We start from the raw sequence: 22014 nt of genomic DNA on the forward strand, positions 1-22014 counted from the left end.
TCTGCTGCTTTAAATAGCACAGGGTTCAGTTTCAGCTGCTGCTGGAGCGCAAGTGAGCTGACCAAGGGGAAGGACACGTTCTTTTGTCTAAGGGTCCTCCTGTCTGTCCAGCCAACCACCCACGTGGCCCCGTATTTTCCTCTGGGGCCCTCACCAAAGCCCTCCCTTCTGCCAAGACGTGGTTAGGGATTGTACAGGGTGTTTCAGAGCTTCATATCTTCACTGCAAGTGGAAGCCTTTATCGGTAACGTCGGAAGCCGCTCAGTCAGTTCAGTCAAGCTGGAGAAGTTAACTTTACGTAAGTGCCTTAGCATATGGGGGGAAGACGGGGGGGAGGTTCTGCAGGCAGAAAGGAGTAAGAAGAGGCAAAACTAATGATGTCGGAAACATACTTTCATGTTGTGCTGGCTGTTGGGTTTGTGCAGGATGCGTTTGTTTAGCAAAAACAAGGGAGAAGCCTGAGCCCGTGCTTTGTAACAGAGCTGTCGTTACCCACAGCCACATAAAATCACCTCTCTCCGGGGCCAGGCCTCGCTCCTGCTGCTGCTGGTGAACGCCGTTGAGTTCTGTGAGTCCGCAAACGGTAGTGATGGTTTTAGACTGTCTTGGACACCCAGCCTTTCTTTCTCACCTCAAAGCCAACCACTGCACCACCTGCGGGATGCAGCGCGTTATGTGACCTCCTGTGTGAGTGGTGCTTGTGAGAGGACACGGTGGAGCTCAAGGTGGGTAAGGGCAACTTGGGATCTCTTGGGAAAATCGAAACACCTTATCGCTTGAGACCACCATTAGTTTGCAGGGCTGGCAGCTAGGAAACATATTTCTTTGGAAAATAAACTGGAAATAGAGGGTATTTGCTGAGAGAGGTAGGAAGAGTTAAGTATTCTTAGGGCATATCTGACAGAATCACTCCTGAAAACTAACCGTGCCTGTCGAGAGCACTGTTATTTGTTAATGCAGATTTGTGGGACAGGCGACAGAGGGCCAGCACTAAACGCGATCTTTGTTCTTCTCTGCCACCGTTCAGTGAGGTCAGCAGCTGTCTGTCAGCTCTAGGGGTGGCCAAGCTACCTGCCTTCCACACTGCCTACGCGTTCTCTCCAGGCACCCTCACTCCTGCACACTGCAAGAGGACAAGATGCCTTTTTAAAAAAACAGGAGAACCACCTTTTTCCTTTTGTTTTGTTCAAGTTCTATTGTCATGGAGTCACAAGACCCACGGCTCAGAAACGTTGCCTTACGGCAGCTAAACACCCAGATGTACTGTAGCCTGGCTCGTGCTCTCCCTCTCACCCACAGGTGTAAGCGGTAACAACTCGGTGTATGTGAAGAGGTACTTAAGCTCTTCTTGTCCTACACTGAGTACTGCTCCTTTCCTGCTTCCAGACATCGTTACCGCGCAGGTAATTACTGCTGTAGCACAGTGTTGTGGGGTGTTTGCTTCATTCACACTTCTTTATGTCTTTTTGGAGCTTAGTGGCAGGAATAGGGATGGAGAGGGTCTCCCCTTCCCAACTGCACTTACAGTAATTACTAGACCTGCCCTTCCCAGCCACGCACCCAGATATGCTTCATCCCGTAAGGAGGAGGAAGTAACCTCAGAATAGTAATTTGGGTTTTATTATTAACATCATCATTATTGTAAATATTGTTGTCATTTATAGCCCTCTCGGAGGGGGCCAAAGCACCTGCTGCTTCATTAGGGGCTCGGGAGTGCTCCAGACTGAGGTTCCCTACAGCTGGTGAAGCCTGGTGTCCTCACGAATTGCGTGTGGGAGCCCGGGATACGACTGCCAAGATGAGAACTGTAAAGCCCTAACTGTAAGAAAAAGGTTTTAACGTACCTTTTCTTCCCAAAGAGAAAGGAGGTCCTTTTTCTGCTTTCTCCACCTTAGCGCGCGAGGTGCTGTCTGCCTCCCGGCAGCTGGGAACCAACCTCAGACCAGCTTTTAGGCCAGAAATGGAGCAGCTCCGGTGCAGCAGGAGTTACCAACCCCTGGCGCGTGGCCCAAGCGCACACGCAAGAAATGGAAGGAGACTTTCCGGGTAAAGCAACCCCTTGCAAGGAGCTCAGGAAGCAAGATAGCGTTTGTAAATTAAGTGTTTTTCTTTTTTATTTAAATTGATTGCTGGAAAGCATTTTTATTGTGATGTGATGGATAATGACTTTTTTTTTTTTTTTTTTTTTTTTTTTTACAATATAAAGAAGCTAATGTACCACCAAGCTATTTGGTAAGAAAAAACGGTAGCACGTGCAACGTTTAAACAAAAAAAAAGGGGGGGGGGAGGGAGAGAGAGAAAAGTACCACATGTGATTGTTGTTCACAACTGTACAAGTCACAGGGGGTCACCCCCAGGAGTTACCGTCTCATTCACAGTAGTAAAAACCTCTATCCATTGTTTTTAGCCTGAATCCCCCAGCATCCCTCCCCCTCCTCCGGGAACGCACAGGTATCCGTCTCATGGTCCACAGCAGGCCAGAATGTGCAACTACATCCACCTCTGTAACAAGGCTTTAAAAAGAACAAAAACAACCCTACGAACAAAAAAACCCCACCCCGAATGTAGAAATGAGTCTCTTGTACACGTGAAGGAGGGAGGGGGCCACGTCGGAGTGAGGCCTGGGACCCTTCCTCCTGCCAAAGCACACACTCTTTTCTTCTTCTCTTTAAAACAAAACATCTAATGGGAAAAAAAAAAACCAAACCCAACCCCAAACCTCTGCAGGGCTGGAGCACAGGCAGAGTCCGTTCTCCGTGTGTGCCGAAAGGGACAACGCGCCGGGGAGGAGGGCAGCCCCCAGCCCGTGGGACAGCACTGAGCCGCCTGTGCCGTACCATCCACACTGAAGTAAACATGGACCAGAACTTGCCTTTTTTTTTTTTTTAATTTTTCTTTTTTTTTTTTTCTTTTTGTCTGTCTTTGGTATTGTTTTCAAAGTTGCTAGAGATGCATAGACACCTGAATGAGGAACTGAGTACAGTTTCCAGGGAGGAGGAGAAGGTGGGAAGGTGGTTGGTTTCATTTTTCATGGGGGTTTTTGCTCAGGGGTGCTGAGTACCATTGGGAGGAGCGGTGCCCGGTCCCCTTCCCTGCTTGGAGGCACACCCAGGAGTTCCTCAAAGCTGTGTTTCTTTGAAGGCAAAGAAAAGCGTTTGTTCCCTGCCCGCGGCTCTCCGTCTCAGCCTGGCGAGCGAGAAGGGGTGTGAAAGGGACAGGGAATGCTGCTGCCATCCTCCACAAGCATTTTCTTTTCTCTTCACTTACGTTGTCTGAGTACATCTTTGGATAGTTTTCTTTCCTTCCCTTTTTACAGTTTTTAAAACTTCTCTGTGTCTGTGTGTGTTGATTTATTATTTTTTTTTTAAACAAAAAGCAAATGCATCCAAAAAAATTAAAAACCTCCCTTCCTCACTCCTGTGTCTCACGCTGCGGCGGGAGGCTCTCCTGGGCTCTCAAAACGCGTTACCTTCCGTTTGCTCGACTGAACCCCAGTTCCAGAAGCAGTCAAGAGCTGTCCTGCAGTTAGGAGGGAGGTTTCGTGGTGTCGTTGATCCCGGTGATGATGGAGGGGTTTCCATTTTCCTGCTTTGGTGAGACGCGGCTGGCGGAGGGCAGGCCGCTGCTGAAGGGGGAGGCCACGCTGCCCGTGGAGGACGGTCGGAGATCGGCCGGGGGCAGGTCCCGCTCCGGTGGCCGCAAACCGGGAGGTTGCAGTGGGAATGCCATGGGGAAGCCTGCCATGTACAGAACTCTGCCCACTCTCTTGGCGACCTATTAAAAAAAAAAAGAGGAAATAAATGCGGGCGGGCAAAAAAGGGCTGCGAATGTGCACAAAGTGTGTTCAGAAACACATAGAAGCTGCTTTTCATGGCGCAAGCCCAAGTTCTGTGCTCCAAAGTGAACTGCAGCTAAAAGAGGTAGGTTACATTATCTGGATGAAGCGCTGCCATTCCCAATCCAGCAAAAAAGTCCTCACCTTTGTGACCTCCCAGAGAAGACCAGGACAGTTCCCTCCTCTCTCTTTTTTTCTGAAGGACTGTGTCCTGCAGTAGCGCTCCCTCGCTGTTACACTGCGCCCCGAAGGTCTACCTTAGAGCAAGGTCTACCCTAGCTCTGCTCTACAGCCCACAGGCTGCGGCTGTGCTGGGGCGCGCAGTGCGGGCCCTTCTCTGTGTTTTGCGTCCATGTGTTCTTGGCCAGAAGGAGAGGGAAGGCCTTGCTGAGGTGTGGGCTGAATGGAAGCGTGCAACCTCCCAACTCAACCGAGTCCAGCCTCTGACCTGAAGTAATCGGGTCTCACTGTCTCATCAGGGGACTGTGGAAACTTGGGGCCTGTTTTCCCGGCTAGGTAAGGCTGCATGGACAACTGCGATGGTGCCCGGACCCCAGCTCATCCCCTCCGTGAGTGGGACACTGGTGGTAAGCAGCAGTTCCAAGGTCATCTCTGCTCTGTCCGTGCTGCCTTCCGAGGGCCGACAGATTCCTGCCACTTCTGTTACTTCATTAACGGGCACCGCTGGCTGGGCAGGTTGTTGGAAACCTTCTCCTCGCCTTTCGCTAACCCAGCCCAGAGTCTCGTACAGCAGGACCCTGCACGACACCCACTTCGGAAGAGCAGAAATTGCTCTTGGGGGTGGGCTGGGGCAACAGGGGGAGGGAGAGGGGGGGAAATATAAATATCTGGCTAGAGGGTGGCTGCTGTTGAGTGCAGAGGAAACGCTAAGCCTGCAGCCTCTCCCTTCTCCTGCAGGACCGAAGCAAACGCTCCCGAAGCCGTTCTCGCCTCCCAGCAAGGGCCAAAGGCCCCACAACGTTCCAGCACCTACACAGCTGGTTCCCATTTAAGCTTAAACAAAAACACAGGCTTGTGTTCAGCCCAGACAACTGTGGCATTATTCAGTTAGCAACATCAGGGCTTTGCTCCCCGCTTACACCCCCCCACACACTCCAACCGTGCCTTATTTTAGAACTTTATAAACACTATTGATTAAATCGAAGCAGGGTTTTTCTCGTTTCAGCCCATATCTCATATTCCCCCCCCCCAAAATCTGATCTAAGAATGTCTGTGAGCTATTTGGCGGTCTCTGTTTTTTAAGAAACATAAGAGTTTTATTTCCTACCGAATTGACCCACAGGGAACAATTGCCCACAGAACCTTTTTATTAGCCCCCTCATAAACAGTGAGGGCTGTAGGGAAAGTAGTAAAGTTGGTCTTATTGTTTTACCATAATGTAGCAAATGTAGAGCTTGTGGGTTTAGGGACCCTACGCCAGAATGGTGACTGTCTGTGCGGGGGGGTGTGTGTGTGGGTGTGTGGGTGTGTGTACACACACGCATGTTACTGCCATGACTGTTCGCATGACATGCTTCCCTAGGGAATACCATGGCACAGCTGTTTTCTGATGATTAAAGGTGGGGGGGGCAGAAAAAAGAAAGAAGAAGCTAGCAGAGCTGCTCTTCTAGGTTTGAGTCTGACCAAGGGGAAGTGGAGGCAACCGGAATGGAAGTCACCGTGACCATGAGTGGGGGAGGCAGGAGAACAGCCTTCTCCAGGGAGAGATGCGGGAGCCAAGTCGTAGAGGGGGGAAAAACAGGTATTTTGAAGAACCATTGCTATAAGGGCACAACAGCAAACCCGCCTCTTGAGGAGGAAATACTGTCTCCTAAAAGAGAACTCGACTACATCAACAGGGGCAAACACAATTTCTACTTCCAGTTTATCTAAAGAGAGGTGACCAGCACAAGGTGGGGGGGTGTGTGCGGTGGGGGGGTGGCACGGCCCATCAGCAGGACCAGTAAGCTCTGAGTAGCCCGAGATAAAAACATTCCAGAAGGCTGTTACTAGCAGCCGAGAAGGGAAAGCGCTGGCCCGTTACTCACTGGGGAGGGAAAGGAATCAACAGATGATGCTGAGCCGTGTTAAATGCATTTGTGCCTCAAGCGTCCCTAAAAAGGAGAAGTGCCAAGAGGCAGCTCGTTACAAGGGAAACGAGCAGCAAAAGGACTTCCATCCCATCTAGGATAAAGCGGCAGCTGGTTCCCGAGATGGCTTTACCCAGTTCTTTAGGTGCTTTGGGATGACTGGGTTCGGGTGTGTTGAAACCATCTACCTCACATCACCTGTTTGCAGCTTTCCCTCTTTCCTGGCCGGTATTTCTGGGAACAGCAGAAGAGTTTCCCCCTGCATCCCTGTTACTCCCTCCCATCACCTGTCCTGGACTATTTGCTTCTGCCCCTGGGCACTGAATAGTGTCCGTGTTTTCTTCCAGAAAGAGTTACGTGACTGGCTCCGGATGAAGATATGGAACATTTTGGTGAACAGATAAAGCTTTCTTGAAACCAGAATTACAAATAAATAAATAAACAATTATTGCTGGATAAATTATATTCAATAAACCAGCTCTCTTGACAGATACGGACAACTTCAAAGTGTGCCACTTGCTACTACATAGGAAGTTTTCCTACCTGTGACCTTATCTTCAGTGCAGGTCCGAGTTTCAGCCCCATGTTGTTCAGTAAGTGCTCTTCCGTCAGGAGGGGCAGGGTCTCGCCATCAATAGCCTGCTCTCGGAATACCTGGAAGAAACCAGAGCACAGGTCCAGGCTCAGAAATGCCAGTGACATACCTGATCCGCCTGGCTTGCCACTGCTCGGAGCCAACACGTAAAAGGAGCCGTGGGAATGCGAATTAGAGCTGGTTGGGTCAGCTTAAATAAAGCAATACTTTTTTTTTTTTTCTTTTTTTTTTTTAATGTTGGGATGGGGCGTGAAGTTTTGTCTTTGGGGAACCTCCCCAGGTTTAGCAACCACAACGGCTGACCAAGTGGGACATCACGAGAAAGCCCGGCTGACAGCGTACCGGAGTGGATTTGAGACAGAAGAGTGCCGTGCCCAGGGGCCCTATCCCAACTCCAAAAAGGGCAGAACAAGAGAAAAGGTAAGGATCTAAATTTTGGCAAATCCTAGGTCACTCACACTTGTGTGGATATTTGGAAAAAGTTGACCCAGTAGACTTCAAAAGTATTTGCAGTCTTCAGTGAGGCATATGCAATTGAAAAGGAGGAACTCGCTTGCTCATGCATTTCCTTCTCAAAGCTGCTAATTTCCAAAACAGTCTCCAGGCAAAATACATAAACACATCTGTGGAGCACAGTCTGCAGGTTAGAGGGATTCAGGTGCAACACTCAGTTTTGCACTCTTTATTTTACTATTTTTTTCCCCTCCTTTGCCTGCTGTATGTTACAACCATCCCTAGCAGATGCGAGCAGCCCGGAGAACGCGGTCTGTCACGCCGTTCGGCGGTGACTCCCGGTACCCGGCACACCAACTGGGACTGGAGAGGATGAGCCCCTCTCACCCGCCTATGGCAGCACTAGGCCCTTTCTTTCTCCATAACATGGACCGACAAATACTGCAGTGCCACTGTACTGACTGTGGTAGCCAAGGGCTACCGTTAAACGTGGCGTCACCCTCCTGCGCCACCCGCCCTGGCCCTTCAGCTGGTTGCCATTAACATGACAAGTCTCTCCCCGCTCTCCGGTTGGTTGAGGGATGCGCACACCAACAATCACAGAAACGGCAGCAGGGCCGTATGTTCACAGCAAATGGCAGTTTCCTATGAACACATTCTAATACACCCAGCCGTGCAAAACTATAGCATTTTAACACATTCCTCAGCAGAGAAAAAAAAATACTTTGTTTTGCCCTATCCATTTCGAATGACAGGGTCATGCAGGAGCTTTCCACCTAATCTGTACTGTGCTGTAAAGGTTAAGGGCTGGTGCGTGGTCTCATTGCTCCGTTCTTCATATACAGAGCGGGGCTCTACTTACACCAGCCTCCCCTGGGGGGGTCATTCCGGCCCCCCAGGCTCCAGACTTCCAGAGTAAACTGCCACCATTTGGTACTTGAGCCAGCAGGTTCCCCTGGGCTCTGGGAGATGTCACTCACATGCTTGGGGTTTGGTTTTTTCCCCGCTAAACCACACCTCCGCTCCCCGGCAATTTTTACACACGCGCACACACCCCCCCCCACCCCCAGCTCAGAACTGGATGCTCGCCCAAATGAACTGCCCGCGGGGCCTGATCCTGCTGCCTCTCCACGCAGCGGCTGATGCTCGGCATTATTATTACTGTGTTTAGTTTAATAATAATTTAGTAATAATAATGTGGCGGGGGTGTGTGTGTGTGTGTGAATTTACTCTAATGGCTTCTTTTTCCGCAGCAGCCTGGACCCCGGAGCCGTCCCTTCGGAGGGTGGCGGTGGCTGTTGGAGCCAAGGCAGCTGAGCTGCTGCAAGTGGTTTTTATTGCTGGACTCCACCAGCAAAGCTGCTCATGACTGCAGCGTGTGTTTCTGCTCTTTGACCTAGCAAAACTTACTATGCCGATTTCTTTTCCTGCCTCTGAAGCCAACCTGGCTGGGAGCCAACGGCCTCCCCTCGCTCGGCACTAAAACCCTCCACAAAAAGCCTTCGCTTGAGAAAAGCCTCCCCCTTGGGCGTCCCACGGGTCTTGATCCACTGCAGGGACCAAGCTGAATATTGTCAAGGGCTGAAATCAGGCGTGGCAACTTTTGTTTTTGCTGAAGTTTTCTTATTTGTCTGAACCATGTTTCTAACTGCAGAGCGTCCCACCAAAGCCTCGCCGGGTTTTCCTGGCAGGAGAAGCCCCGCAGGCCGGTGCCAGACCTCCCCGGCAGCTGTGGGTTTGGAGCCGAGAACACAGCCAGCTCTGCCGTTCAGCGCCGCGGAGCCGGGTCACCCCTGAACGCTGGCATTTGCACGTAGTGGTAAAAAAAACCCCGTTAAGCATGTAAGCGGAGCGCGGAAAAACGCAGCGTCCCTTAAGCCACGCACCCCCCCATGTAATGCACCAACGCAAGGCCACGACAGGAGGCTGTTTACAGCATCTCCCATTAGCGTAAAATATTTTGTTTGCAACGCACTAAGATTTGCTGAACCTTTGTCTCAGCAAGCGATTGATTCCTTCCCCACTGGTGTAGCAGGAGCTGGCACGGGAGGTGTAGATGGATGAGCCTTCTGCAAGGCGGCTGTGGTAAAGATTTCTGGACGTTTCCTACTGGCCTAATTCGGAAACCTCCAGGCAACTCTGAGCTTCATTCCCCAAGGCAGGAATGCAGGCAAACTGCAACGCTACCGGTGCAAGAGCACACTGGTTGGCGTGGGGGTAACAGAGAACGGGAGCAGCTGTGTATTTTGGGGTTTGAGCCTTTTGCTTGAGCTCTCTTCAACACCTACTGCAGCCCACACACACGCTCCTGAACCCACCACCCATCCCCGGATCATTCCCACTAAATCCAGCTCCCGAACTCCCCTCTGCAGGCACCGACGTGTTGCTTCTCCCTCCCGTAAACACCCACCCATCCACCATCATCTTTTTTTAACCACTGTCCTTTCCCTCCCTCTCTCCATGATGAGAAGTGACCCTTCTCTCCCCCACACTCCCAGTCACCCTGACCCACTCCCAGTCACGACCCACATCTCTGTCATTCCTCTTGGGGAATGTTACATGAACCCCATCTCCGTAACAAGCATTCACCTTCCTAAATGCTGCCCCTCACGGGGGTGCACAGCTGTTTGCTCCAAAGAAGCACTGGTTTTACTGGTGGTTTCAACAAAGCGTGTTGTGATGGGATTAACATCACGGTGAGGGGGCAAGGAAAGACAGCCTTTGGATTGAAAGCACATTATCCCATCACCTGAGCAAGACAGGAGAGTTGCGGGGCAATTCCAGGTTTCTGCTTCCCCATCCCCTCTGGAGGGATGCAAAAGCACGCGTCTTTCCCCACGCACACCGTCCCATCTGCATAACCTAACGGGAATCACGGCTTTCTGAACAGTCCCAGCAGAAGCCAAAGTGCGGAGCTTCACCCGTCTCAGCCCGGCTGGGAGAGGAGACTGGCCTAACAGAGGGAGAGACGGCAAGGGCCAGAGAGGAGGCACATTTTGCGAAATCGGCTCGCAGCCAGCCTGGCTGTCAAAGCAGGGCTTTGCACTCCTCAGCTGTCAGCCAGGGATGCTCCTCTCTCGCATCAGCATGTGCGGAAGCGCGACTCCTGCTCCCCTTCCTCCCTTTCAAGGCCTGTTCTCAGCCTAGGATGTCTCTCTGCTGAAAGGCCAGACCGTCCTGAACTTTGGCCCTTCGCCTCTCTATCTCTGCTTTCGGTCCCTCCCTCCTCAGCACACATATCCTCCTTACGGGGCTGTCCCAGACGGCTCAGGAATCTGCGCCTTCGCAGTTGGTGCGTTTTCTCAATGGGGCATTTATAACAGACTCGAGCAGATGCGGAAGGCAAAAACACAGGGTTGTTTTTTGTATTGCACCTCACGACCTCACACTGAGCAGGCTTTATGAAGCCCCCGGTACTGATGGATGTTTCAACTCTGCTATAACGAGCTTAAAAATCACAGTCACCATCACTCCACAGTGTAAGCACGGAGGTTACTTTGACACCACAGTGCTCTGGGTGCAGCCAGAGGACGCAGCACCTTCTGCCGGGCTGGCTGGCACCGCGAGCTGCCCACCCCGATCCAGGGACCACCTGGCAGTCCCGAGGGATTCGGTACGGCTGCCCCACACAAAGCCACCGCCGGGTTCAGCTCTGTGACGGAGCACAGGGCAGCTTCTAAAAGCAGGAGCTGGCCCGTGAGAGATAGTGACACCCAGAGCCACTAACCACGATCAACTCTGCAACGCGGATGCTCACGCCTAACCTTGCCCCTACTCCCATCCTCTCCCTTATTGCGATCCATCCGCAAGGCCCATCACACATCTCAGGGTCTTTTCTACAAGTAGCTATTCAGCAATCCACTAGGAAAAAAAAAAAAAAGAAAAAAAAAAGCTTTAAGCCCTGCAGGGCTGTGAGATACACCTTCTGCGGGGGACACGGCAAGTGAAAGAGGCACAGAGGAGCGGGAGAGAACAGGGGTCTGCGGGGAGGACGTTCCTCCCGTGACGTTGTTGAGGCTGTGAAGAGATTTACCTGAGTGTACTCGGTGCAGCCAGACAAGTTGGACACAAAGCTGCAGACATCCTCCACCGTCCATTTGCTGATGTCTTCCAGTGCAGGGCTTTCCTCACCATCCAGAAACAGACCTCCCATGGTGCCTGGATTGTTTGGAGTTGGTGGGGGGGGTAGGAAGGAGGGGAGGAGAAAGAAACATAAATCATTAAAATCCCACACGGACAACAACTAGCCTGCAATCTGAATATTTTTCTCTAGCCACACATTCATCTTTAATGACCTGTCAATTAAAGCACTGGGCAGGGTCAATTCATAGGCCTCTTCCTCCTGGAGGTCCCCAGCTTAGGAAAGGGGGGCAGGGGAAAGGAAAAATCCCAGCTAATGCATTTCATGTGTTTAATGTTCTTCAGCTGCGGGGAAGAAATGGGGGGAGGGGAGAGAAAAGAAAAAAAACCCTGAAGGAGTGTTTCTCCACACGCACCGCAAAGCGGAAAACTCTGACTGCCCTGTGGGTTTTTTTCCCCCAGCCCTTCCCCTGGCTACGTGCTCCGAATGGTAACGGGCCCCGGCACCTCTCCCTGGTGGCCCACTGCCTTGCCGGAGCGTGAACCGCTGGAGAGCATCTTGCTCTTTCCAAGTGTTCGTTTTCAATCCATCCCAGCCTGAAATATCCACCGGCTGGGTCCATCCCACCACAGCAGAACACGCCGCCCTCCCTCCGCTCCCCCCGCGGGAGCCGGGCGTCTCTGCTGGCCCAGCATGTGACGGGTGACGGGATGACCCCTGCCAGCTCCCGCCACACTCCGAAGACATCACAGCTCACTTCGAGCCGATATGTCAATTCTCCGCAACGCAACAGCGGTTCAGGTCCCAGCCCTGTCAGCAGAGACGAAGGTGATGGGTTCCAAAAGGGTGGAATAGCCATCCCTGCCCCCCCCGCCCCAGCCCCCCCAGGCCTTGCGTCGCCGGTGCCTGACGGCACGGGACGTGCACGCGGGGAGAAAACGGGGCTGGAGCCCAGAGAGGAGCTGGAGGAGAGGCACAGAGCATAAGAAATGGCGAGAGAAATGCCAGGCAGGTAACTTGTATCTACTGCGGTGTGTGAAAGGAAAAACGCAGAAACAAGTAATGAAGAAACCCAGCTCCAGAAAGCACCGCTTTGGGGGAAAAAAAGGCATTATTCACCCGTGGAACTGCCTGCTGCATGACAGCACTTACACTAAGAGGGCGTTTATAAGGATGTGAACACCCGTGTTTACAGTGAGCAGAGAAAGACTTTATGAGGGGTATAAACTGTTCTGCTTCAGGCCACAAAGCAACAAATTACCAGAAAAAATATTTCTCCCAGGGGTTTGTCACCACAAAATTATCTGTTCTGTTGGCTTAAGGTTTTTCCCTGAGGCATTTGTTCCACACTATGGACGAAACCCCTGGCTGTGACTCCCCCGCTCCATCCACAGCAGGTCGGGGAGCGCTTCTGCAAGTCACAACAAGGTAAAGTGGGACCCAACAAAATCATGGTGGGGAGCACGAGCCCGGAGAAGGAGGAATGGCTGGTTCCACCGGGGGACTGAGCCAGGTCCAGGGCAAGAGGCGCAGAAAGAGGCGGAGAAAGAGCAAAGCCACACGCCGAGTCTCCAGTAGCTAGTTGGCAAAGCCACCAGCACAGTGCAAGGTAACGGGAAAAGGGACAGGATTTACAGAGGAAGTTATCATGCCAATAAGATGCTTTTAAAACAGCGGCAGTCTGCAGGAGCGGCAGTCAGACGCTATGCAATCATTTCCGCTACGTTTCCGCTCCCAGCTTCCTACTTCCCGCCCCAGCCTCACCCTCCGCGCTGCTCCTGTCGCTCACCACCCGCGGAGACGGGGCCGGCAGTGCCCTGCTGCAGCCACAGCCCCACGGGCACCCGGGGTGTGAGACAGGGACCGTCCGGCTCCTGGGGAGGCAGGGAGGGACAGCCACCGCTCACCAACCCCCCGGCAAAGGGGGATGAGTCCGCGTCTCCTTACAGGCACGGGCCAGTGCGGATGAGTGCCAACCCCAGCGCAGAGGGGAGAAGCAGAAGCCCTCCAAGGCCGGCTGGCTCTGCCAGCTCTGCCTGTCCCTCCGGATCGGGGACAAGGCTGTCCCTCTCTCTCCCCATGTCTCAGGGACTCGGGCACGTCTTCGCAGGCTCCTTGCCAGCGCTGAGTACCAGCCCGGCACCCTCAGGGCGCTCGCTGTGAGCAACAACCAGACCCTCCACCTGGTCTAGTGGGAGGTGTCCCTGCCCAGGGCAGGGGGCTGGAACCAGATGGTCTTTAAGGTCCCTTCCAACCCGAACTATTCTATGATTCTGTGATTCCCACGCCCTTCACATCCATAGTCTCTCCCACCTTTCCTTCCGGCAGGCCCGGGTCCCTCTCCCCCGCAGCCTTGCCCGAGGCCCAGCTCTGCCCACGCAGACCCTCCCCACCCCGCGCCCGCCGGAGGCCAGGCAGCTCCTGGCTCTCTTCGCACCCCTTCTGCTCCCAGCTAGAAAAAGCTTCCAGTACTTGTGTGCGTGTCTGGTAACAGCTGCAGAGAAAGGGACGGCTTTCCAGCGAGCGAGGACTCGGTCCGCGCGGGAGGCGGAGGCAGAGGCCGCTGCCAAAGGGCCAGCAAGCACTTTCCTTCCCCTCGCCACCCCGAGCTACCAGACAGACAGATGGACAAGAGCCCTCATTCTCATTCCAACCGCATTCCATTTTCCAGGAGACAAACTCACAGCTGCTTACGTTAAAATTCAAAAACACTCAAAAGGCTCAGGGCCTTTTTTTCTTTTCTGTTTCGAGGGAGGGTTTTTCTTTTTCAGGGTGGGGGGTAATTCTCTTTCTCCTTTTTGGAAGAGTGGCTGCAGCTTGGTAAATAGAGGAAGTGAAATTGAACTCAATTATTCCAGGCACAGTCAATGCTCGGGCGAGACACCTCCATCTGCAGCCAGAGCAAGCGTCTCTGAGGGGATCCGACTGTAACAGCCAACTGCTTTAAAATTAGGTACTTCCTTATTCCAAAAGCAAGCCAAGGATTGAATTGCAGCAACACAGCGCTTGGGAATGAATTCTCCAGTCACCAGCCAGCCAGACCCATCCTCAGGGTTTAACCTCAGCCTGCAGGGAGAGAGGCTGGTCGCTCCCCGCCACCGCACACACACACACTTCGCCAGGTCCCCACCGCTGTGGGGACAGAGATTTTTCTGCCCAGATGCTGCACTCGCAGCCGGCAGGGATGAGGGGAAAGGTGTAAGGCTTCCCTCCGGTCCCTCTCCTGCACACACGCTTGCAATCCTGGCACCCCACCGAATGCGGGATCATTTGCAGGGTTACTGACACCGCCAGCAGAGCTGGGCTAGCAACTGCTTCTCCTACAGAAGCCTTTCTCCTCTGTGGTTTGCTTTCCTTTGTCTCTTCGTGGCCGCAGAAGAAAGGAAGGGAGAGGTCAAGATGCGCACAGATGCACACACAGTAAGCCTGCTGAGTCCAAGAGCGAGGGCACGACAGGCCCGCTGTATGGGAACAAGAAATATTTTCCATGTACCCACACACAGAGAAATATAATACGGCCAAAATATTTATCTCCGAGAGTTTGCTTTCCCTTCCCTTTCATACCAGCAAAACAGGGACTGACTGGTGGAAATATTCTTGGGAGGGGGAAGGTAAATACCAATACTTTGAGTTCTGGCCTATTAGCAATTTCTGTGCCACAGAACGTAAAAGCTAGAGGGTAGAAACCTACCGCCACTGAATTTAGCGGCAAAACACCCCTGTTCCCTGAAGAAAAACCCAACATCTCATGGTGACTGCAGAAGAGCTCAGCCCCAGTAGCCCCAAAGACTCGTTCCCCATTCTGTGCGCTCAGCACCCCTGAAGAGGGGGTTGTAGAGCCTGGTGTTCTGGTGTCCCCCTGCCCTTTTGCTCCCACCTCAGCTCTGTCACCGGTCTGAAGTCACCAGATGCAGGAATAACCCCAGGAAGGACTTCCGTAGCCCTCTGGCCTCTGTGTGTATTTCGTTTGCAACTCGTACAGGACCAGCCCTCAGCACACCGCATCCAGGCACTGGCCCTTTCTAATTTTAAAGCCCCTAGAGCAGAAGGGCTCCTGTCCTTCCTCCCGTCCCTCCTCGGGAAGATACTGCACCGTCTGGTCCATCTCTACGCATGGGTGCACCCACTCACCACCGCTCTGGCAGTTCGGAGAATGATAACAAATAAGTGCCAAGTGGCCAGAGGGGACGCACCTTCTATTATAATAATGACATGTCACTGGATCCTGCTGGACTGCGAGGATGCATAAAGGGCAGCATCTATTCCCTGCCAGGCCTCCTCTGTCTTGCTCTATGATAAATGATGGTCCGAGAGACTGGTAATGGATTACAGAGCATTTCACCAGATGGGGCCCAGCGTGTAGGGACTGAAAAGAATCCATCGTCCCAGGCCAGTGTCTTGCAGACAGGTGTCCATGTAAAAGCCCTCGCCACCCATGCCGCCAACCATTTATAATTTTCCTCCCTCCTCCTGATATCCAGCTGCTTCAGAAGAGAAGCCAAAGGCTGAACGGGTCAGGGAGAGCAACCCTTCGGGCCATCCCAGGAAGGGAAACCTCTGCTGCAAATCCAGCGGCCAGGCTGCCACGGGGCTGTCTCTGCTGCACGGAGCCTGGTGAGGTTTTGCTCCTGCCATCACAGGAGACAATTCAGGTGCCAACAGGGAGACCAGCGCACAAAGCAAACCCCCCTGGAAGTCAGCCCACCTCTGGGTTTAATCAGTTTTGCAACTCTCTAACCCCCCTCACCTTCCTCCCTCTGTGGGCACCCCCTCCTTCCCACACACCGGAGCGGGGCTCGGGTCATGGAGCGGCACTGGAAGGCTTGCGTTAATTGCTCTCCAGACTACAGATCGATAGAAGGATTTTAGCCTCCTGCACACTCCATCCTTCACCTTTTCCAAAGGACGGGGCTGGAGGAGGGCGGCGGGAGGAGGAGGGGAGCAAGGCTGCTGAAACCTTGACGAGATGAGGTCATCCAGCAGCCGCCAGATCCCCAGAAGGCAGCTCAGGGAATCGACCCAGCTCTGGCTGCTTCATCGATATTCTTACCAGTAGGGACAAAAAACCAGCTCTCTACCTCCAAAGCTGGAAGACCAGGGGAGCTGCCTGAACCTCAGCGGCAGTTTTCAGCCAGCTGCTTCCTTCCTCTCCTCCCTCTGGCTCTTCCTTTCGGCCTGCCATGTTACCTGCCTTGTTTAGGTGGTTCCTTTCCAATACCAGCCTCCAGCGTACAACACATCATCACGACCATCCCGCACAGAAAAGCAGTCCTTGTGCAAAAAAAGGATTACAGAAATTATCTGGCACCGGGGGAGAGGCGGGTACAGTTCTGTCTGTCTGTCTTCAGGCGGTTTGTGTTCCCCAAGGGCCAAAAATAACACATATTTCATGGACACACGTTACCCCAGCACAGCCTAGGATCCCAGCAGCATTTTGATCAATATAGCCCTCAATACTTCAGCTGCTGAGCTCCCAGCTCCCCCAGCAACCTGCTGTGCTGCACCGAGCAAGACGTCCCATCTTCCCAAGCCCCTTAGAGGGCAGAGCTGCTGCTATGGAGTTGTACGGTGCCCAGCACAACAGGGCCTAAACTCAGCGCTGCCGTCCCGCAAACATGCAGTATTAACAGCCACGACAACAGGCGAAGCTAGCCAAAAGCCAAAGAGCCCTCAGGAAAAGACCTACAGCTCTGGAACAGGCTCCACAAATCAGAAGTGCCTGGAAACTGGGCAGTGAAACACAGCCCTGATCTGTGCCAAGGCCTCAAGACACGACCGTGATATAAATTCGAAGTGATAATAATAAATGGCCTATTACAGTAACTCGCGCGTTGCTGGGGGAGGGAGGAAACCCATCCACAATCCAGGCCTCCCTGCAGAGCCTCACACAAGCCGTGAGCACCACAGAGCCGCGCGTTTCCCTTTTTAATGGCCGGGAGAAAAAGGCTCCTGCGAGGAAGCCTCAGCAGCCCAAGGCAGCAGGAATATTTATCATGTTGGCCACCTGCCTGTCACAGAAAAATCGCTTCCTCCTTCCTGGCTGGAAGGCAGCTCTAATGAGCGATGGGCAGCCACATTCACAACCACGGCAGCTCTTTGCATAGAAAACAGGCAGCCTCAGCGACCCACATGCCATGGCCCCCCCTTTCTCCCTCTTCCACGTGGCAGGAGGTCCTACCTCCTGCTAATTGCTCAGCCAAATAATTAGCTGAAGCAGATTTTAGCTCTTGGCTAGGCTAGCGGGGCTGCCACCCTGCTCTGCCCACAGGAGACCCCTGGGCAGACCAGTTACCAGGGTGTGAAACCCCAGTTTGTACCACCTGGACTCACCGCTCCCGTCTGGCTCCAGCTGTGCCTGCCTTCGCTGAGCATCTCCATAGCCCAGGTGACCACGCCGCTGGAGACCAGAGAGCTGGCAAGGACTTCCCTGCCTGCCCATCCCATCCAGCAGGCACCAGCCCCGCTATACCAGTGCCTGGGAGACTGAGAAATACACCACAGGCTGGTGGAGAAATACACCAAAGAGCCCGTCTCCCTCTGCCCTGGGAAAGGAGCACAGCAGCGGGGACTCCGACACCTCCAAGGGCATGGGGCAACCAAGATGTGTAAGTCACTGCCAGGGAACGCTTCTGACACCCCATCCCAAAGGTCCTGTCTCACACGCTACCCTGGAAATGTCCCTGACATGACACTCGGCAGGGAGGAAAACGCCTTACTCCTTCACTTCCCTCTCCCTGAGCCATGGCAATGCAGACGGAGAACCAAGCGTGTGGGAACCAGCCAGCCCCGCTCCAGCCCCGCACATCCCCAGTGCCATCTGCACCTCTCCCTGCGGAACAGCCTCTGCCCACACAGGGCAGATCTCCGCTGCCCTGGGAAGGTCTCCGTCCGTTCCTTTGTCCCGCTGTTTCTGGGTGCTCCTCTCCATCCCGGCCCCTCCAATCCCCACTGTTTGGAAATCCCACGAGCGAAGCCCAACAGTCTTTACAGTCTTTCAGGTCACCATTCCAGGTACTTCTGGATCTTTACTTTGTCGGGCTGCACCTTGCAGCCATTAATAATTTTTGTTGCCTCTCCCTGAAGCCCCCTATAGTTTACTGGCATCTGCTGAAACACATGGAGGCCCAAGCAATTGCGAGATCCGTCATATTGCAATCTCCCTTCTCATGTGCTTGGGACTCGCTTTGTCCCGGCTGACCCTCTTTATGACCCGTGATTTGCTTCATTGCAAATGGCGTCCTTTATACTAATTAAAAGAAGGTGCCTGGTTCCCTGCAGAGACAAAAGAACTCCAATCACACTGCAGAACAGGAAGGGGGAAGAGTCCCATTTTTAGCATTCGGCAAAACACATCGCTGCTCCAGCCAGTAACTCGGCGACAAGCCCCCAGGCACTCACCTGCATGGAAGTACGGGCTCATCGTGTAAGGGAATCCGAAGGGCAGCGGCTGAGGTGGTGGGATGGAGGCTGGCGGGAGGTATTTCACCTCGTTTTTGTTGATGCCTGGGCCAAGCAAATGGCTGGGGGACTCGGCGCTCGAGGAGCTGCAGGGGGCATTTTGGCCAGCAGACGCTTCACCCAACTCCTTGGCCCCTTCGCAGGCTTTGCCCGTCTCTTTGCACTCCTTAAGCTCAGCAGCCGAGCTGCTGCTCTCAGCCTTCAGGCTCTCCGGCTTCTCGTCGCTCACATCCGCGTCGCTCTCAGAGTCCTTCATCTCCTCGTCATTACAGTCTGGTGCCCCGTCCCGCGCCCGGGGCTCCGCCAGCTCCTTGGCCTCGCTCAGCCCCTGCGGCTCAGCGCGGTGATGCGCCGATTTCCGACTGCCCCGCCGGGGCTGCTCCTTGGGCGGCGTGGCACTGCTGGGGACGCTGGGGTTGAGGGAGAGCAGGGGAGTGTTATTGTGCCGCAGCACCAGCATGGCGTTCCTCCGGGAGAGCTCCTCCCGCAGCGGGTGGCCCTCGGGGATGTCGTGCACGTTGCGCAGGGCCGGGTGGTCCGGGGGCAAGCCAGGATGCAGGCTCAGCGGGTCACCAGCCAGTAGCCTTTGCCTGTGGAGGTTCTCCAGCTCCTTCTGGCGGATGATCTCGGCTGACATCTCCAACCTAAATGGGGAGAGGCAGAGAGGGAACATCAGGGGGCAGCTCTGTGAGTAATCTGCTACCCCCAGTCAAGCCTGAACCAGAGCTTGCAGGAGCAAGGTGTCACCTCCACACCCGCACATGGTTTCCATCGGTCTCACTTGGACACTGCCCTGTTGCCTATGCACAGCTCATCCAGCACAGCACCCCACACTAGCCTGCTGCTAGGAAAGGGAAGGAAAAATCCAACCCAAGCCCAGGCAGGCTACCCCTCCACACTCTTTACCTTGCCAGGTTTTGCTTTCGTAGCATCTCTTGCTGCCGTGCAAACATCTCTGCTTGTGCTGGCTGTAGGAACCCGTAACCTGGGGACGGGGAGAACAATAATATGGGGTTATTAATCTCAGCATTGACTCTCTGCTAACAGGGCCAGCTCCCCAGAGGGCTAACTAAGCGGGAAAGGGCAACTGAGAGCTGCCTTGCTGTTCTGGAGCCCATCTCCTCCCTCGCTCCCAAGGCAGTGCAGCCCGCTGGTGAAACATGGGAGCAGGGAGGCTGGTGGGGATTAAAAGAGAGAGCAGCCAAGGCGACCCGTTCCTATCACTGCAAAACAAGGGTGAAGTCAGCACAACAGCAACGGGGAAACACAGAAAACGTGTCTGGGCTATTTGGCTAAAGGATAGCTTGTCACAATCTGCACTTTCCCTCCACCCACCTCCCCTGGCTGACCACAAGCGTTTCTCCCGCACTCACCTGGCGTCTGGCACAGAGCCGAAGGCACCCCAAGGAACGGAGGTCTCAAGTGGGGGCCCAGGGCAATATGGGGCGCATTCTGGGGGGAAAGCAGCGGCGGCGGGTGGGATATCTCCCTGCAGAAATCAGAAAATAAATTCACGTTGAAAACTTGGAGGCTCCATCCACAGCGTCCAGAGGGCCCTGGCTTAGGAAGAACATCCTTTCTGCAGATGACCTGCATTCCATACCAGAGGCTGTGCTGAGCTAGAAAGACGCCTATTCACCCACATGCAAAACTTTTAAAAGGGAGAGAAAAAAGCAAAACCAGAAGGGTTCCCATACTTCCCATTTTGAGATGTTTGCTTCTGTGGCCTTCCAGCTGGGCTGTTCAAAGGGCTGTTGGCTGCCCAGGGCTAGCAAAGGCAAGGCTCAAGATGCTGCATCTGCCTGTTCCCTCAGCAAGCTTGGGTTTCTGTCTCAACTACGTTACAACTAAAAAGGCATTCTCTATTTTGGGAGCTGGGGAGTGGGTCTGGGAAGATTTGAAGGCATTGCTGTCATGACGTGCAAGACAATCACTGTCCTTGCTGGGACAAGGGCTGATCTTTAATTCCAGAGAGAAAGACACAGCTAGGAGAGAAGGGGAGAGGGATGCGAACAGGAGGCGCCATGGGGTCAGTGGAAAGGCTGGAGAAGGGCTGGGTGATGCTGGCCAGAGCGTGTAGAGCAGATGTAAGGTGACAAGGAAGTTGGAAGAGGCGGGTTTGAGGGACAGGGAAGAGGACAATGCCTGGAAGCAAGGCAGGTAGCGCTTGCTTACTGGGGGTTGCAGCGGGGGGAGGGAGGGGAGAAAAAAAAAGGCAGGAAGGGAATAAGAGCCAAGGTCTCTTCCATTAGTCAAATCCGCCCTGGGAGCCTGCAAGCAAATCTCTGCTTTCCGGCTGCACGTCTCTTAATTCCTTTTGATGGCCACTTACAACATTATTACCTTCACCAGGGCATCTAGAGGCAAAGCCAAGTGCTGTGCCGTTCATTTTCATTTTTACAATATCTCCCTATAAAATCTGCTTCAGGAGAGACTGGAGGGCAAGAGAAAGGGAGCAAGAAGGTGCATGTGACTTTGCAACAAACAGACTACAGCCACCACTGCGGTCCCCCTTTCAGTGGGGGGATGATGGGGTGTGGGGTAATGAGAGAGCCCCAGCCATCCCCCCCATCCCACGCAGCTGAGGATGGATCACCACCGTGGCTCGTGAAAAGCCAGACAAGGACCCTTTGGGGATGAGGTGGGCAAGGAAAGGATTCCTATCCTTTCCCTAATCTTCTCAGCATAGTTTTATCTTCATTCTGTGCAACAGCCACTGCAAAACACGGCCACGCACTGATCCACTGCGCGGAATGGGATGCGATTCCTCTCAAAATTCCTCCTTTTCCCTACCCCTTGCCCATCTGCCTGTCTCTGCCTCCCCCCTTCCCGTCTGTCTCCACTCCCCTTCTCCCCTTCCCCTGCCTGTCTCCGTCTCTCCTTTCCTCCTCCTTCCTCCCCTAGCTCTCCTCTAAACTAATTGCACAGCTCGCTGTGTCTGGAGGAGAGCCACAGATCGATCCGTCGCTGTTGAAATGTTAATGCTAATCGTATAACCGCTCCGCCAGCACCTCGCACTTCAGTGGCAGCTCCAATTAATCTCAGGTAACGCAGCGCGCGACCTTCGGCTCAGAGCCGGGGCAGCAGCCAAGCGATGCTCATGTAATTACACCATGAAGTGTGTAATCACCTGCCCTAATCCCCGAGGCCTCACAATTAGCCGAGGCCTCGGTCGCTGGGCTGCCAAGTGCTTTGCCACCCCGGACAGCCTGCAGATGAATAACGGACAATTAAAGCGGCATGACGGGGGCTAGGAGGTGTCCGTTCGATCGTAATTAGCTGTAATCATGGGGAGACGAGCCTGGCAGACGTGCTGTTCGTTTTATAAGAAGCAATTTAGGAAATCAAGTCGCTTTTAACCATTCCATGGCCAGGCAAGCAGTGGCCATGCCCTCCCCGCCTTTTATCAATGCACAAAAAGGGATCCTGTAGGAGAGATAACAATGCACAGAAGCCCCAGGTGTGGGCTGCACACAGAGAGCTCAGAAGGAAATGCTAAAAA

The 22014-nt window shown here is 53.6% G+C and overlaps 1 protein-coding gene across 2 annotated transcripts in view; it reads right to left on the reverse strand.

Moving 5' to 3' along the window:
- Positions 1 to 2914: 2914 nt before the first annotated feature.
- SAMD11 (sterile alpha motif domain containing 11) overlaps positions 2915 to 22014 on the reverse strand; it is a 125653-nt gene continuing 106553 nt past the window's right edge. For both annotated transcript variants that reach the window (XM_074609452.1, XM_074609451.1), the window contains exons 9-14: positions 19886 to 20001; positions 19419 to 19497; positions 18453 to 19156; positions 11007 to 11131; positions 6469 to 6579; positions 2915 to 3774 (exon numbers count right to left, since the gene is read on the reverse strand). In XM_074609452.1, the coding sequence (XP_074465553.1) occupies positions 3526 to 3774; positions 6469 to 6579; positions 11007 to 11131; positions 18453 to 19156; positions 19419 to 19497; positions 19886 to 20001 (1384 nt within the window). In that variant the 3' untranslated portion in view covers positions 2915 to 3525. The remainder of the gene's footprint in view (positions 3775 to 6468; positions 6580 to 11006; positions 11132 to 18452; positions 19157 to 19418; positions 19498 to 19885; positions 20002 to 22014) is intronic.

The sequence above is a fragment of the Larus michahellis genome, chromosome 16 (genome assembly GCF_964199755.1).
Source record: "Larus michahellis chromosome 16, bLarMic1.1, whole genome shotgun sequence".
Lineage (NCBI taxonomy): Eukaryota > Metazoa > Chordata > Aves > Charadriiformes > Laridae > Larus > Larus michahellis.